The 15,192-nt window shown below is 37.8% G+C and overlaps 1 protein-coding gene across 1 annotated transcript; it reads right to left on the reverse strand.

Annotated features, from left to right (window-relative positions):
- Positions 1-790: 790 nt before the first annotated feature.
- NDUFV2 (NADH dehydrogenase (ubiquinone) flavoprotein 2, 24kDa) lies at positions 791-13,300 on the reverse strand (the record flags this gene model as incomplete). Its single annotated transcript, XM_010087659.1, has 7 exons — positions 791-947; positions 1,864-1,940; positions 2,782-2,891; positions 5,406-5,574; positions 7,205-7,321; positions 7,403-7,465; positions 13,235-13,300. Coding segments are annotated over 7 exons (696 nt in total), but the record flags the coding sequence as incomplete, so codon positions are not given.
- Positions 13,301-15,192: the final 1,892 nt, after the last annotated feature.

Here is a 15,192-nt window from a genome sequence, read left to right on the forward strand (position 1 = left end):
TATATATGTAAAGCATTTGCCACATTTTACAAGCATATGTATTAAGTGTTATCATGCAGTCAATTAAAAAAATTATCTTCAACTTCTTAAAAATCAGAAGAAATACCTCAATTTGACACAATTAGTTCTAAAATGTAGCTTATACACTGCAGTAGCATCACAGAAGGATCTGTGAATCAAGTAACTACTTTCATATATTACACTTAGCCATGTATTAAACTGTTCTGGCTTATTCTGTCTTCCCCCAATTGTATACATTGGCTGAATTGAATAAATTTGTACAGGAAATGGTTTCTTGTTCCTGTTCATTCTTTTAGTAGAATACTGCAATTTGGGTGGGTTTTTTGTTTTGTTTCTTTTTACTTTTTCCTGGTCACTGGTAAGAAGAATTAGATTCAAGAACCACCACTTCTTACTGAACCCACCAGGTTTTGGGGGATTTTGTTGTTTGGTTTTTTTTTTCCTTTTTACACTAATGTCTTTCCTGGGTTTTTTGTTTGTTTTTAAATTGCAATTAAAAATAACATGCAATGAAGTTTTGTCAGATAATCTCATTTCAGTGTGTTTCCTTGTGCATGTGCCAGATTCGTTTTTTAGTCAGTTTTGTTGCTGCTTCAAAGAACCTTAGAACAAGTTGAAAAAATTTTCAATGACAGATGAAAATACGCAACTTTCACCTCTAGGTGATCAGAAGTGGATTCTTTCAGTGAGTCACTTTACAGAACCAGTTTTCTTAAAATTGCTGTTGCTTTCTTCATTTTTTTTTTTTTAAAGTACTAGATCATACATCATTTTACTGAGATTGAAGTTAGTTTATTATTTTCAGACAGTTCATCTTATACTACAAAAATCCTTAGAGGTCAGCGCGAACTCCAAAACCTGGTCCTTTGGGTGGTTCAGTCAGAGAAGTAAGGCCACCAGCTGGCTCACAAGAAAAACGTCCGCTCCTGAAAAATGAAAGCAGTTTTATTCATTGCAGGTATTGTTATAATCACAGATACTGTTCAATCACTAGACAGAAGATAGTTACAAATCTGACTTAAGGCTGAAGCCACTTTGATTTTTTCTTTTGTTCTTACTATTCATTCTTCAGAAAGGTGTGATGCTACTCTTAAATCAAATGGATTCCAAATTCAAGTAGTGACAAGTAGTTTCATAACTGAAATGAAAGATAGGACAACTAGTTTTCTATTCATTTATAGGTTGGCCAGACAAAAGTGATGTTGATCCCAGTAATATCAAAAGGCAGTATCCCATTGTATCAGTCATGTTTTTGTTAAAGATGCTTCCCTGGGTTTGGAAATTCTTTAACTGCTTTAAGATTACTGTTCTTGTATTTAAAAAAAAAACTGTAGAAAAAATAAGAATAGGAGACACACCCAAGTCAAATTAATTCCTCTATTCACATATATATGTAGATAGGCTAACAACAATGGGAAATGATAGGTAAGAAAAGCTCAGGAATAATAACCCTTTCACAAACATATTATCTTTCTGGTTTTTGTCAGAAATAAAAAAAAAACCCCACCAAAAGGCATTTGTTGATGTACAGGATCTAGTGGAAAAAATCCAACAGGTGGTATCACTCACCTACTAGGTACTAAGCCAAATCAGAACTGATGTTTTCACATTTCATGCTCCTCTAGTCAGTCATTAAGAACATGAAAATTCTGTACTTGGTTCCTTCCAGCTCTTTTTGGCTTTGAGCATACAGAAGGGCACGGCATGCATGCCATTCTGTTCAGTAAATTAATTAATGCTTTTTAGCTGTAGGTTGTGAACTCAAATCACTGGAACAGGAATTTAGTTTCTCAAAAGGATCAGCCTTCGAGGAGCGGGCAAGTAGACATAAATACAGCATACCTTGGGCCAGGTTTGGGAACTTTGCCAGCCTTTAGCTCATCAATTATGTCTTCAATATCTTTGGGTGTCAAATCTTCCTGTAAAAAAATAATTAACAAAGTGTCAGCAATTGTACTAATTGCACTGTTCAAAATTAATCAGATTAGTGCCTCTGTTAGGTGTGATCCTAGCATAGGTAATTTTGATCCTGTCCATTAAAACACATGCTGGTTTAAGGAAAATTAAAAAGCGTACAGTCATTTTAATGCTAAAATTGTTTCACATCTAGTTGCAGAAATTATGTTAAAATTAACAATCTTCATGGAGGTCATCTGTAACATCTGTTTGTGTTTTCAGCTTCCTTGGTATATTAGTGAGCTGTATCTCTGCCTATCCACTATACGCATGCCATTGCACATACTGCAAATGGTGTCAGCTGTGACAAAAAACCATTCAAGAGAACAGTTTTGAAAAATTAATCAGGCTGTGATAACAAAATATAGTATTTTAAAAGTAAGGTTTTTTTAAAAAGTTGGATTCAGTCAATACATTAATTCCTTTGGTCTGATGGCATGCCAGTGAGCCATAATTCAGAAGTCTAGAAGTTCAAAATATAACATGGACTGCTTTCAAGTGCTTTTAAAAGCTTATCAAATACCTATTTAAAAATTCCAGATTGAAGGGCAGACCACTATCACAAAAATGCATCATCCCACTTGTATAAATCAAGACAGTAACTGAAAGGATACAAGGATACATTTTGATATGGATGAAATATTCTAGGTGGAGGCCCAGAAATTGAGACGCTCTAGGTTATGAATTGTCCCTGCCAATAGGAATTTGAAGTAACTGAGCAAAACTTCAGAATCCAAAACAAGCAAAAATACAAGGTAACCTAGCAGAGAAGTTTTATCTTTTAAAAGGGAATGTAATACTTACATAGTAATTGTCATTTATTTGTACCATTGGTGCATTTACACAAGCACCTAAACATTCCACTTCTATCAGTGTGAAGAGTTTATCAGGTGTTGTTTCCCCAACTTTTATCCCTAAACCAATACAGAATATTAAGTTGAGCAAGGACAGGATTAATACAGCATGAGTCTTAAGTACTCCATAGTAATCTAAATACTTGTATTTTGGCCTTAAAAACATTTGCATAGCTAAATCCTCTTAAATGAGTCCAAAATGTTGCAATTGAACAAAAGATTCTAATAAACTGTGAAGTCACTCTTTGGATACATTTCTGAGATCTCATTTACAGGTTGACAGGTATGATTTATTGAAAAGTAACACGAAATGACAGTTCTAAGAAACAGAAAAGCTCTACTCAGGAACATTTTTGGTTATCAATACAATAGAATGAAAAAATAGGGAAAACAAAGCTTTCATGTACTGATATGAAATGTGTTAATATACAATGTTGAGTGTTAAATTCCCAAATTAACGGAGATCCAAGCATTAACACTGTTAGTTACAAATTCATAAACAACTTCCAAGTTTATACCCACAGGCTTATTTCCTGAACAACTCTGTACACATACTTAGCTTCCATGACACATTATTGTTCTAGTGATACAGATACAGACCTTCCTCACAGGGCAGACTAGCCAAAATGACAGTCTGATCTCAACAAAATACTCCATGGAAGGAAGAATGTGAAAAGCAGTTTTCCTCCATAGTTATTAGAAGTGGAGAAGAAAACTAATAAATGTCTTAAGACCTGTGTCTCAGTAAGAGTAACGCCATCATCCTTAATGCTTTGATTGCTCAAGCTAAGAGTTTCAATTAAAATTAAGCTACTTTGCAGTAACAAACTAAGAAAAATTGCATCTAAATACACCTTTTTCAGACAACAGAATATATGACATGCAAGACAATAAGCAGCTGTGGTTATCACAGTGGTTCTTAGGAGATGTTAGCACAGCTTGCAACTCCATAGAAGGGGAAGAGTTGTCTCTCCCCATAATCCCCTAACAAGGAAGAAAAAAAAAAATGCACTCACACACAAAACCCATGAGCTTCCCTTACATCTCATATGATGCAGCATTCTCAACTGACTTTCTCCATGGAGAATTCATAAGATACATTAACATCATGTTTGCCATCCAGAGGGACCTAAACAGCCTAGAAAGGTGCACCTGTGCAAACCTTCTGAAGTTCATCAAGGCCAAGTGCAAGGTCCTGCACATAGGCTGGGGCAAGCCCAAGTGCAAATACAGGCTGGGTAGAGAATGGATTGAGAGAAGACCTGAAGAGAAGGACTTGGAGGTACTGATGGATGAAAAACTGAATATGAGCTGGCAACACGTGCCTGCAGCCTAGAAAGCCAACAGTATGCTGGGCGGCATCAAAACAAGTGTGACCCGCAGGTCAAGGGAGGTGATTCTTTCCCTCTACTCTGCTCTGGTGAGACCCCACCTGGAGTTCTGTCTTCAGCTCTGGAGCCTTCAGCACAAGAAAGACACAGACCTGTAGGAGCAGGTCCAGAGGAGCACCACGAAGATGGTCAGAAGGCTGGCACACCTCCCCTAGGAGGACAGGCTGAGAGATTCAGGGTTGTTCAGCCTGGAGAAGAGAAGGCTCCAAGGAGACCTTATAGCAGCCTTCCAATACTTAAACTTCAGCTCTGGAGCCTTCAGCACAAGAAAGACACAGACCTGTAGGAGCAGGTCCAGAGGAGCACCACGAAGATGGTCAGAAGGCTGGCACACCTCCCCTAGGAGGACAGGCTGAGAGATTCAGGGTTGTTCAGCCTGGAGAAGAGAAGGCTCCAAGGAGACCTTATAGCAGCCTTCCAATACTTAAAAGGGGCCCACAGGAGAGATTAGGAGGCACTCTTTATCAGGAAGTGTAGTGATAGGATGAGGGGTAACAGCTTTAAGCTGAAAGAGGGGAGATTTAGATGATGTATTAGGAAGAAATTTTTCACTGTGAGGGTGGTGAGGCACTGGAACAGGTTGCCCAGGGAAGCTGTGGATGCCCCATCCCTGGAGGTGTTCAAGGCCAGGCTGGATGAGGCTTTGAGCAACCTGGACTAGTGGGAGGTGTCCCTGCCCATGGCAGAGGCGTTGGAGCTAGATAATCTTTAAAGGTCCCTTCCAACCCAAACCATTCTGTGATTCTAATCACCTTAAGTAAAAAAACCCTCACAAACAACTTCCATATAGCATATACCTTTAAAATCTTATTTTGCATATGAAAAAGTGCCATAGCATTCAGAGTCTTCTCCTGTATATGGGACAGAGGTTACTTTCTCAGTCCAAGGGTCATATTAGAATAATGCATTTCCTGGCAAATTGCCTTTAAAACCACTTGCAGACCACTAAATAGTACTCCAGACAATGGCCTTTTCTGTTCTACTGTACTGAAATCTTTAATAAAAATGAAGAATAAATGCCAAATCTGAACTCTGAAGTGTTTAAGTGCCTATTTTCCAATGTTTCCACTCTGTATTTTCAATACTATTCCTCTGTCTCCATGGTACAACAAATTTTTCCTTCAATATCATTAAACAAAGGTAAAAATAATTACAGAAAGTATAACAGAAATTTGTGTCATACCAAGTTTCTTCTTAATTGCTTCTAAAATACTATCAGAGTCTCGCAGCATGCAAGGCGTTGTCGTGCAGACCTGAATATGGTATTTCCCAACAGGTTTGCGATTATACATTGTATAGAAGGTTGCTACTTCATACACTCTCATGGGAGGCATTTCTAGAATTTCAGCAACCTGTAACAAGGGGAAAACAGACTATGTTGAATTCTCATAGGGCATCAGTAAAGGCGTTTAACAAACCAGTTCCATAAAGTCACCTGTCCTCTATCTGCAGTAACACACAAATAAGAGGGAGGGTATCAAAGCACAGCTGTATTCAAGTGCCAAGAAAAGACACCTGAGTTACTCTGGAGTCACCCTGCTCAAGCACAAACTCCACTAAGCCATGGATCAGCACACTGAGGAGCTCAGGTCAATTCCCTCCAGCAGCTAGCATCACACACAAGCAGATGCAAGTAGTCAGCTGGATTCCAGCTTTCATTGTCAGCTCCAGCTCATACTGCACTTCTGCTCTTTTGCTGTATGAATGAATAAACTTTTATACAAATCTGCCCACACTAACCTACATAAGCCTTCTGGTAAGGGAATACATAGAGGTTGGTACTACGCTCACCTAATTCAGATACAGCAGGTCTGCCTCAGGTTCTGTGGCATGCCAGGGCTGGTGTTGGAAATGCCACAGCTACACTTGCAGATTGGTGTCACAGCTAGTAAGTGTGGGAGTGAAGCGTGATCTCCATGGAGCCAGCTCTGGTGTAAGTATCCCTGACCTCATTAACCTGGACCCCGGCAAACTGCACAGGTGGAGAACTGGCTCTGCTTTCAAAAGTGTAACTGTTCTATGGTCCAGTCTCTATAGCAGGCAAATAACAAACCATGGAAAATATTTGTTCACTTAAAAAAAAAATCTTAAGATCATTTTAAACAAAATATCAATCCAAAACTTAAATAAACAAAAATACTTTTCCCATTGAGTATTAATGGCAATTTAAGGCTTTATGGTACACTGTAGAAAGAGCACAAGGTGAAATTTGCCCTTCCCTAAGCATGCATTTAACTCCTTCAGTAATTTCGGTAATGCTTACAATCCTCACTTAGTATATCCCAATTGAATTTAAAACTTCACTTTAATGATATGCCAGATTGTAACATAAAATACGACAGATTTATTCATATGAATATAAACCAGAGTTTTTTATTTCTTGGTATTTCATTACTGTCATGCAACCTATCACTTTGAAGCAGTATAGTTGCTTATTTTGAAACAGTTTGAATAAATAATTCGTTAAGTCTTCTGGGTACTTGCTGTGAGGCATTATAAAACACCCATGACACATACTACACTAACACTGCTTTGCAGAAGTCTTTACAGGCCTAGAGATTAAGTACAATCCTGGGAACGTGTATAGTGCCACTAATCTGAGAGGAGAAAAACACCACCATCATTATCTTTTTTCTCTCCCCAAATTCAGCAGCGAACAAAATCTTTCAAGCTTCTGTTCGTACTTCCAGGACGATTCTGGAAAAAGAGCCTATCTAAATAGGGCTCATGTAATTTTGGTTTTGTTCTGTCTGTAATTTCTATCAATGGGCTAACATTATGATAAACAACAGAGCCTGAAGTTCCCTGCATTAGTTTTCCATTTTATTTTTTAAAGTGTAGTCTCATAAGGAATTCTCACAATTCTGTGCCACATGTAAATTCCCACATCGGTACACTTTGATAAACAAATACTAATATTCTAGTAAGATATTTAAAGAAAACAGTAAAGTTATGTTTGAAAGATAATTAAGTACTAAATACCTTGTTCATAGCTGATATGGGCAACCATCCATGCTGTCTTTGGGCCAAATCGAGAACTGCCATGACAGCTGCAGACTTGTGTCCCCCCGGGTAACTGTTTATGATTCCTTCTATTCGCTTTTTAAAGAGAAACAGAAAAAAAAATCAGTACTGATCTAAAGACAAAGTCTGTGTATTTAGCTTTTTTTGTTTGCATACCTTTTGGTTTTCAGGTGTGAACTCAAATGGAGTATCTGGATTATTTTCAGGAGTATCTCTGTGCTTCAGGAAAAAAATAAAATATGTAAAAATATGGTTTATTCAGGACAGATGTACTGTTGCAAAATATCTTCTCATTAGACAGTTACAGTTGAGCTGCTTGAATAAAACCGATACATTTCAGATAAAAAGTTCACAGTACTCAATCATAAATGATTAAATATCTTTGTGAAAGTGATGAAAAATACTGGTACCTATTTCATAACTCTTAAAAATAATTACTTATTCCTGTTATTTCCTATTCAAAAATAATTTCTTGAGGAACATGGTTATCAAAATATACTTATTTTTAAACACTGTTTAAATGCAATTTGACAATTATGTTCAAACTCATCACAGGTAGATTTAAAAGTCCCCTGGTTAATATGTTAATAAACAACAAGGGACTAAAACAACGGTCCATTTTTTTTTCTTTTCCCATGAGACTAACTATAAAAACATTAACATTCATCAAGAAGCTTGCTGCATAACTAAAATGTTTGCACATTCAAACACACATTAACCCATATTAACATATTCTTTTGATTTGTAATGGATTTAAACATTTTAATTTTAGATACAACTCTGAATCAGAATGGAAGAAGCAGAATTTTGAATTAATATTCCCAAAGTAATGTATTCTATCATATTATTTTTAAGGTGGTCTTCTAGAAAAAGCATCAAATTTATATTAGTTCTTCTATTTTCAGAAAACACAAATGTGGAAGTCTTGAAGAAAGTGACATTTTCCTATAATAAAATCTTAGTTCTGACAAAAATCCTGATCCACCAGAAAAACTCCCTGTACAAAATTTGCAGTTTCAGAAGAAACCCACTGCACCGACTTCTGCTTTGATAATTTACTCAAGTAACCCTGGGTGATTTTGCAATTTCCACATGGCATTCTTATTAAGCAGTGAAGGATTTAATGAAAAATCTTAACATTGCAAGATACTTACATACTGCAAGATTGTCATCAGTGCAGAACTTAAAATATGTATGGTCCATAGCTATTCCTGGATTTAGAAATTTTAATATGGAAATATCAAAAGGCCAAATACTGAACTTCAATTACATCTGTTGGTCTAGCAAGAGATTCCCTTTGCTTATCCTGTCTATATCCTGGAGCAGACAGTACTACCACCACCACCGATCTGAGCACATGTACTCCTACCACAGTTCCAAGTCAAATATAAAACTACAGTCAATATATACTTCTCCACCATGGATGACTTTCCCCTAATAACAGGAATTACAGAAAAATAACCAGTTCCCTTTGAACATACTGATATTTTATTAAGTACAATTTTACTGCTTATTGTGTGGTCTACAAGATAACATAAAACAGCCTTTAGGAACACAATTGCCACTATTTTAGACTGACCCTTCCAGATAAAGGATTTGACTCCTCATATGTAGTGTTGGTGAGGGTTCTCCACCAATTTTACTGAAAGTTCTCAAAAAGAGGTTTATGGAGGAAAAACTGGTTGGAAATACTGTGCAACTTTTATTTTTTTTTCCCTTTACAGACCTGTTCTGTGTCTTAGCTGCACAGATCAAATCCATGATTCATGATAGGTATTTCCATAACTTAACTTTTCCTTCTCAAATCTGCATGCCTGTTTTATTTCAGGCTATTTTGCCTTCCATAGCTATTTGATACAGTTACAATTGTACTTGATCTCAATTTCTTTTGCAAATAAGCATATTTGATTTATTGAAATCTCCCTCTTTGTATGGAACAGCTGTTCTTTTCAGCCTGTCATCTCTAAACTGATATCCTTAAATACCCTACATGCGAAGAGGAATAATAAGGCCTTAGTATCTGAAGCTACAGTTTGCCAGTCAGTTCTGTGGAGCAAGGCGCTGAAATACGCTGTAAAGGCTACAGCACAGGTGAACACTAAACAAGATGATGTCACTTTTTTCATTTTCCATTTTCCTAAATGGACTTCACCTAATTCTGTGCTATGGAGAGTGTAGTGGTTTTCATAAAGAGCTAACAGAGTTCTAGGCCTACTGTGCTGTTAGGAATTTGTCAATCATATGCTCCCTAGTCTTCCATTAGTCTGACGATGCACCATTTATCTGAGACTTACACGAGCTCATTTGCTCCTAAATGATATGGGTGCATATCTGCGTTTTTTCGGATACAAATTCTGGAGAACAAGATCAGAATTAAGGACACATTATTGGAAGGAATATTATGTTAAGTCACAGAATAGTGGAGGTTGGAAGGGGCCTCTGGAGGTCATCTGGGCTGAACTCTCCTGCTCAAGCAAGGCCACCCAGATCTGGTTGCCCAGGACAATGTCCAGATGGCTGCTTCTGAGTATCTCCAAAGTGGGAGACTCCACAACCTCTGCAGGCAACCTGTGCCAGTGCTCAGCCACCCTCACAGTAAAAAAGTGTTTCCTGATGTTCTGAGGCCACTCCCTCTGGCCCTGTCATGAGGCACCACTAAAAAGACACTGGCCCCATCCTCTTTGCACCCTCCCTTCAAGTATTTATAGGCATTGATAAAATCCCCCCCTGCCCCAGCCTTCTCTTCTCTAACAGTCCCAGCTCTCAGCCTTCCTTCATATAAGAGATGCTCATAAAAAGAAACCAACATATTAAGGCTTCCTCCATACACAGACCAAGTACAATTATGTCTGTACCAACTACAGCAATTTGTTGAAAAGCAATGTGAAACTCTTATGCTCACATTCCCCCCCCATTCCCTTGTCATGCTCCTCAGTTTCCACAAGTGTTACACAGTATGTCTTCATTCCATGCAGAGCTTGACTGTATCACATTTGTACTGCAGCATTCAGCCTAACCTAATAAAAGTGTGAATAACTGCACTGTGAAGGCCTACCTAGGCCACACTGTCCCCACAGATGATGGTACTCTCCCACAGAAGGTACTAAGGCTGCTGAACATTCACCTCACAACCTGGGCCATTTTATTATTCTTTTTCAGTAATCTAAACATCTGTCTTTTTTTGACACAAAGAATTATTAAGGAGCACTGAAGAATTACAAAAGAATAACTAGAATGATTTAGCTTTCATGTATACTGCAAAAAAAATTGGCCTGAAACTTGACCCATGTCCTGTCAGAAACACCAGTCCAAAACACTGTAAACCAAAAAGAGAACTGTGTGGTCTGCAGAGGAGAAGATGTTCAGAGCAACCTGTGAAGAGTCCATATCAAGTCAGCAAAGAAAATAAATATATTACTTCTCCTCCAAAGGGAAAGTACCCTACATTCACTATTCCAGCAGAACTCAAGATACAAACCTCTCTTAAATTAAGAACAGTGGAAGTGCTCTCAGACCTAAGTATTTCACTGACCACCTTCACAAGTAACTAAAACTATATTATAGCAATTCTCTAGCCTTCTGTATGGAACCTCTGTGCAGCCCTGTGACAAAGCCCACATCAGCGCAGCCGATGTGTTAAGGAAGTTCAGTCCATGTGTTGAGTACCACGAAGTAGAAGAGGTAAGTTTTCACTGTTAAGAAGGCTAAAGACAGGTAGAAGTCAAACATAGAAAAGGCATGTTTAAAGAAAGAAAGGTAACTATTGTAAATAAAAGTATCTTTGAGATCAAGCCTTCCCTGGCCATCAGAAACAGGACAGATTAGGAGCAGCTCTCTAACATTACTATGAGCAAACAATCTACCTGGTTTTAAACTTCATATACACTTTCTGGAAGTGTGATCTAGATGCCTGTGACAGCACCAGACTGAGTTTAATGGTTGAGAAACTCTCTTCTTGTCTGTTTCAGAATAAAAATCAGTTTCAGTAGCTTTATTATTTCTGTTTGTTTCTAATAACATGTAAGGAAAAAGCTTGCACAAAAAAAAGTTTGCAAAGGGATACAAGGGCATGCAAATCAGCACTGCCTTTTAATTCTATATTTTAAGACAACCAGGTCCCCTGCCAGTGTGTCCCCTGCTGTTACAAAACAAATACACTGTATGCATTCGTCTTTCTCACATATAGATCTCCTATATGGAAAGTGCAACAAGAAGCATCAATATGCTTTGCAAAACAAAACCAAGACACTCATGTGTAGACTGACGTACAGAGAGGACCACCACAACAGGTCCTCCCAGGTAAGCCTACTATTCCTCCACAAGCAGTTCTTAACAACCTTTGACACTTCACCTGCTTGTAACATTCCAGAAAACAGCGACTTTTAAAAATGTTTTTTTTTCCCCCTACAGAAACCTGGGGAAAAAATGTCCCATTTTTTGACTGTATACAAACACCTAGTGTTGGATTAAAATAATGCCTTCAGCTCGACTCAGCAAGTTTCCCTTGAAATTTGCTGTGTTCAGTAACATCTGAAATTTACTCTGAAGGTTTTTAACTGTAGTTAGGGCAAACAATTACATGCACACACAATGACACCCAACTATCTTCTTTCCATAGCCTCTTAAGTCATAGAAGAGTAAATATTACCTTATTTTACACAAAAAAAACCCCAGAAAACCACAGAAAAACCATAAATCAAACATCCCCCCCAAACAATTTCCTAGCAAAAATTCTGTTGTGAAATAAAAAGAAGTGAATGATGCTAACAAATAAAACAGATTGATATCACAAGTAGCTAGCTAAAGCTCACAATTTCTTTTCTACTTCCCTTTCTCTATTTTCAGGCTCCTCCCTCCATCAAATAATTTAAGCAGTTACATAAATCTTGAAAAATGCCTGGAGGAATTTATAAAGCTATCTAGCCTCATATGCCAGACACCAACATCCTTTAAGGTGCACAGACACCTTTTGCCTGTCTTCACCGACCAAGTGCAGTGTGAAGTTTTCTAAGTTGTCAGCTTACACTGTTTCCTCTAGTTCTTAAAAACCATCTCTCACTCCATAAATCATCAATGACTGCTCAGGTTTCTGGAAAAGTATACGAAGCATGTACAGTAATCCCATTAACTTAATCTTACGAGGAGAGCTACAGAGACAGCTGCAGAAAGGCAACAACAAAAATCTGTCCAAAAACACTGAGCACTTGCTTTCAACAAAGCAGTCAATTCTCTAGTAAAGTGTTGATTTCTACTAAATGTTGGAAAAATGCCAAATTATTCAGCTGTTGAATTGCAGACTAGATAAACTTCTGAACAGAGTAAAATGGGACAGAACACACCTCCCGGGGACACTTCATTTTCTCTTCAGAGGCAGGCAGACAACACGTCCGCTTTACACATTTAAATTTGAGGACACTTCTTTTTTGCAATCACTATTACTATTTATACATATTATGATCATGCCTAATGGCCTCAATTATAAATCATTATGCAACATGCTATATGACATAATATCAACAAGAACTGCACTTTTCAACTGCTAGTGAACAGAGCTAGACCTGGACCTAAGGGTAATTCTGCATCAAATTTTAGAAATCAAGAAACTGCACCTGTAAAAACTTTAATGAGCTTCAATTACAAACTCAATTAACTTTAATTACAAAAACAAAAACTATTTTATAATGAAATTTAAACAGTCTAATCTGCAATCACATACAAATGCTGCTAATATCACCATTACTATTAATAAACTAGAGTTTTCACTATACAAGAAACACCAGGCCAAAACCTAAAATAAACAAATAAACCCTTTTGATACTCCATCGCCACTCTTAATAAAAAGTTCTGCTGAAAAAAAACACTTCTTTATAAATTCCAGCAGGCTTCTATAACAAGTTCTGCTCATCAGAATCCTTTAGGCAGATTAAAAAAGTATATGCCAAACTCTTCTTACACGGACCCCTTCTAGTAAGGTAGAAAATTACTTACCACAAATAAGGCTCCTCCACTGGAATTGCACACTGCTGTTCTATGTAAGTATCGGATTTGCCTTATCTACAAACAAAAGAAAGTAGATACTATTAATAGTTAATACTTTATATAGCTGCTAGAGACTGTTTTCAGAACCAGCATGATTTTTACTTTCATTGTAAGCCACTAGTTCTAATGCCATCACCAATAATTTGAATTAAGTCAAGAGAAGAACATTGAGGGCCCTCCTGTACTAGTAGAACACATCTCTAACTCATTTTGGCCATTTCAGACAATGTAGAAGTTAAAGGATTTAACTTCAAACAGATAATACTCTACCACAGCTTAATCTAACTACCGTGAGTATAAATTCTCATCAAATATTTAATGGAGAATTTTCCAATTTGTTACTTTCTATTATGGCCTCTAAAAAGCTTGCAGAAGCTACCACTATTGAGGTTCTTCTCTAGTAAGCACTTACATGCTTCTTCAGTTTTTATCTAACTGAACAACGAGATCGGGCGTAAGAGAACAAAGTCAAAAACCTGAAATATCAACAGGACACAAGACCCCCATGCAAGCTGTGTTCAGCTACTCTCTGTAGTCTCTGTCTGGATCCATCATGCCAAAACCAATCAAGATTGCTAGATTCTGACCAGTACTACTAAAATAGTCTGATTATATTATCTTGTCATAAGCAAAAATTCTAATAAAAATTAATTTTATATCAGTTTTATATTAATTCTTATATTGAACTCTAGACCAATTTTGAGTGTTCTTAAAGTAAGAGAAGTATAGCATAATAAAAAAAATCTGCCCTTAACTACTTGATTTCTCTTACTGTATAAAATCTGTGGGATTTCAAGTGGTGCAGCATCTAACTAGCAAAAAGACAGGCATGAGGTCAGATCTGAAATCCAAGCCTAAGTACCAGGGAATTACAGTTCCTGCACTTCCCTTAAGAGCAACCTAATCAACTCAATCTTTCAGCAGCAGATCACGTCACCTGCAGTGTAGTTTCACACAATGGCTGCAGTCTTTCCCTGTCATATGATCAATCCTTCCAGGAAGCACTGGATTTACTACACAGTTAGGTGTATTATGTAGTATGTATCCATTTCCTCTTTGCTCTCCACTTCTAGCTCATTTGAAAGCAGCAGCCAGGAAAGCAATTCATCTCCTGTCATTCTGTGTCAGAGGCCAAAATGAACTCTGGGATACACGGGTAACTCTGTGAACTGCATATTGCTCCCAAGTGCCACCTTTTCCAGGAGACTCTCAGTCTATTGTAATCTTCATCAACTGACATGAAGCACATCAAATGAACTGCACTGACATGCCGATTTGAGTGCCCTCTGTGAACCAGACAACACATAAAATTCAGACAAAAGACTAAAAAGTGTAACTACAGCATGCAAATACAACTGAAATTCTGTAGACAATGCTGGAAAGAGCATATAAATGAAGATTTGATGCTCTGGTATGAATCCTACTAAATGCTCAGTAAAGTTTTGGCTCTGAAGGGACGACCACCACATTGTAAGCTTCAGCTTTCTAACTGTAAGAGGCACCCTCCTACCAAAAGAAGCACTTCAGATGAAAACCCTTTATTCTACACCAAAATATTGTACTGTTTTGAAGAACCAAAACCTGTAGATTTCAGACTTGAAGAAGAAATAGGACAAGACCCCATTTCTTGCACTGGCCTAAAGGATTTCAATTAGCGTGAAGAGTTGACTCGGGACTGAAAAACAAAGTAAGAGGCTTGCTTCCAATGGTAAGTCTCACCTAGATGGGCAAGGCTGAAATATTATTCCACTTGGGAAGCTTCCCAATAACCTACAACAAGCACCAAGCAGCTACTGCTGGAGCCTTTTTCACTCGATGCCGGCAGCACAACTCTGCAGCCGGCTGGGTAACTCCGGCAGGTCCCGGGGTCCCCAGGGCGAGGGAGACAACCGGGAGCGACTCCCTTT

The sequence above is a fragment of the Pterocles gutturalis genome, unplaced genomic scaffold (assembly GCF_000699245.1).
Source record: "Pterocles gutturalis isolate BGI_N339 unplaced genomic scaffold, ASM69924v1 scaffold21096, whole genome shotgun sequence".
Lineage (NCBI taxonomy): Eukaryota > Metazoa > Chordata > Aves > Pterocliformes > Pteroclidae > Pterocles > Pterocles gutturalis.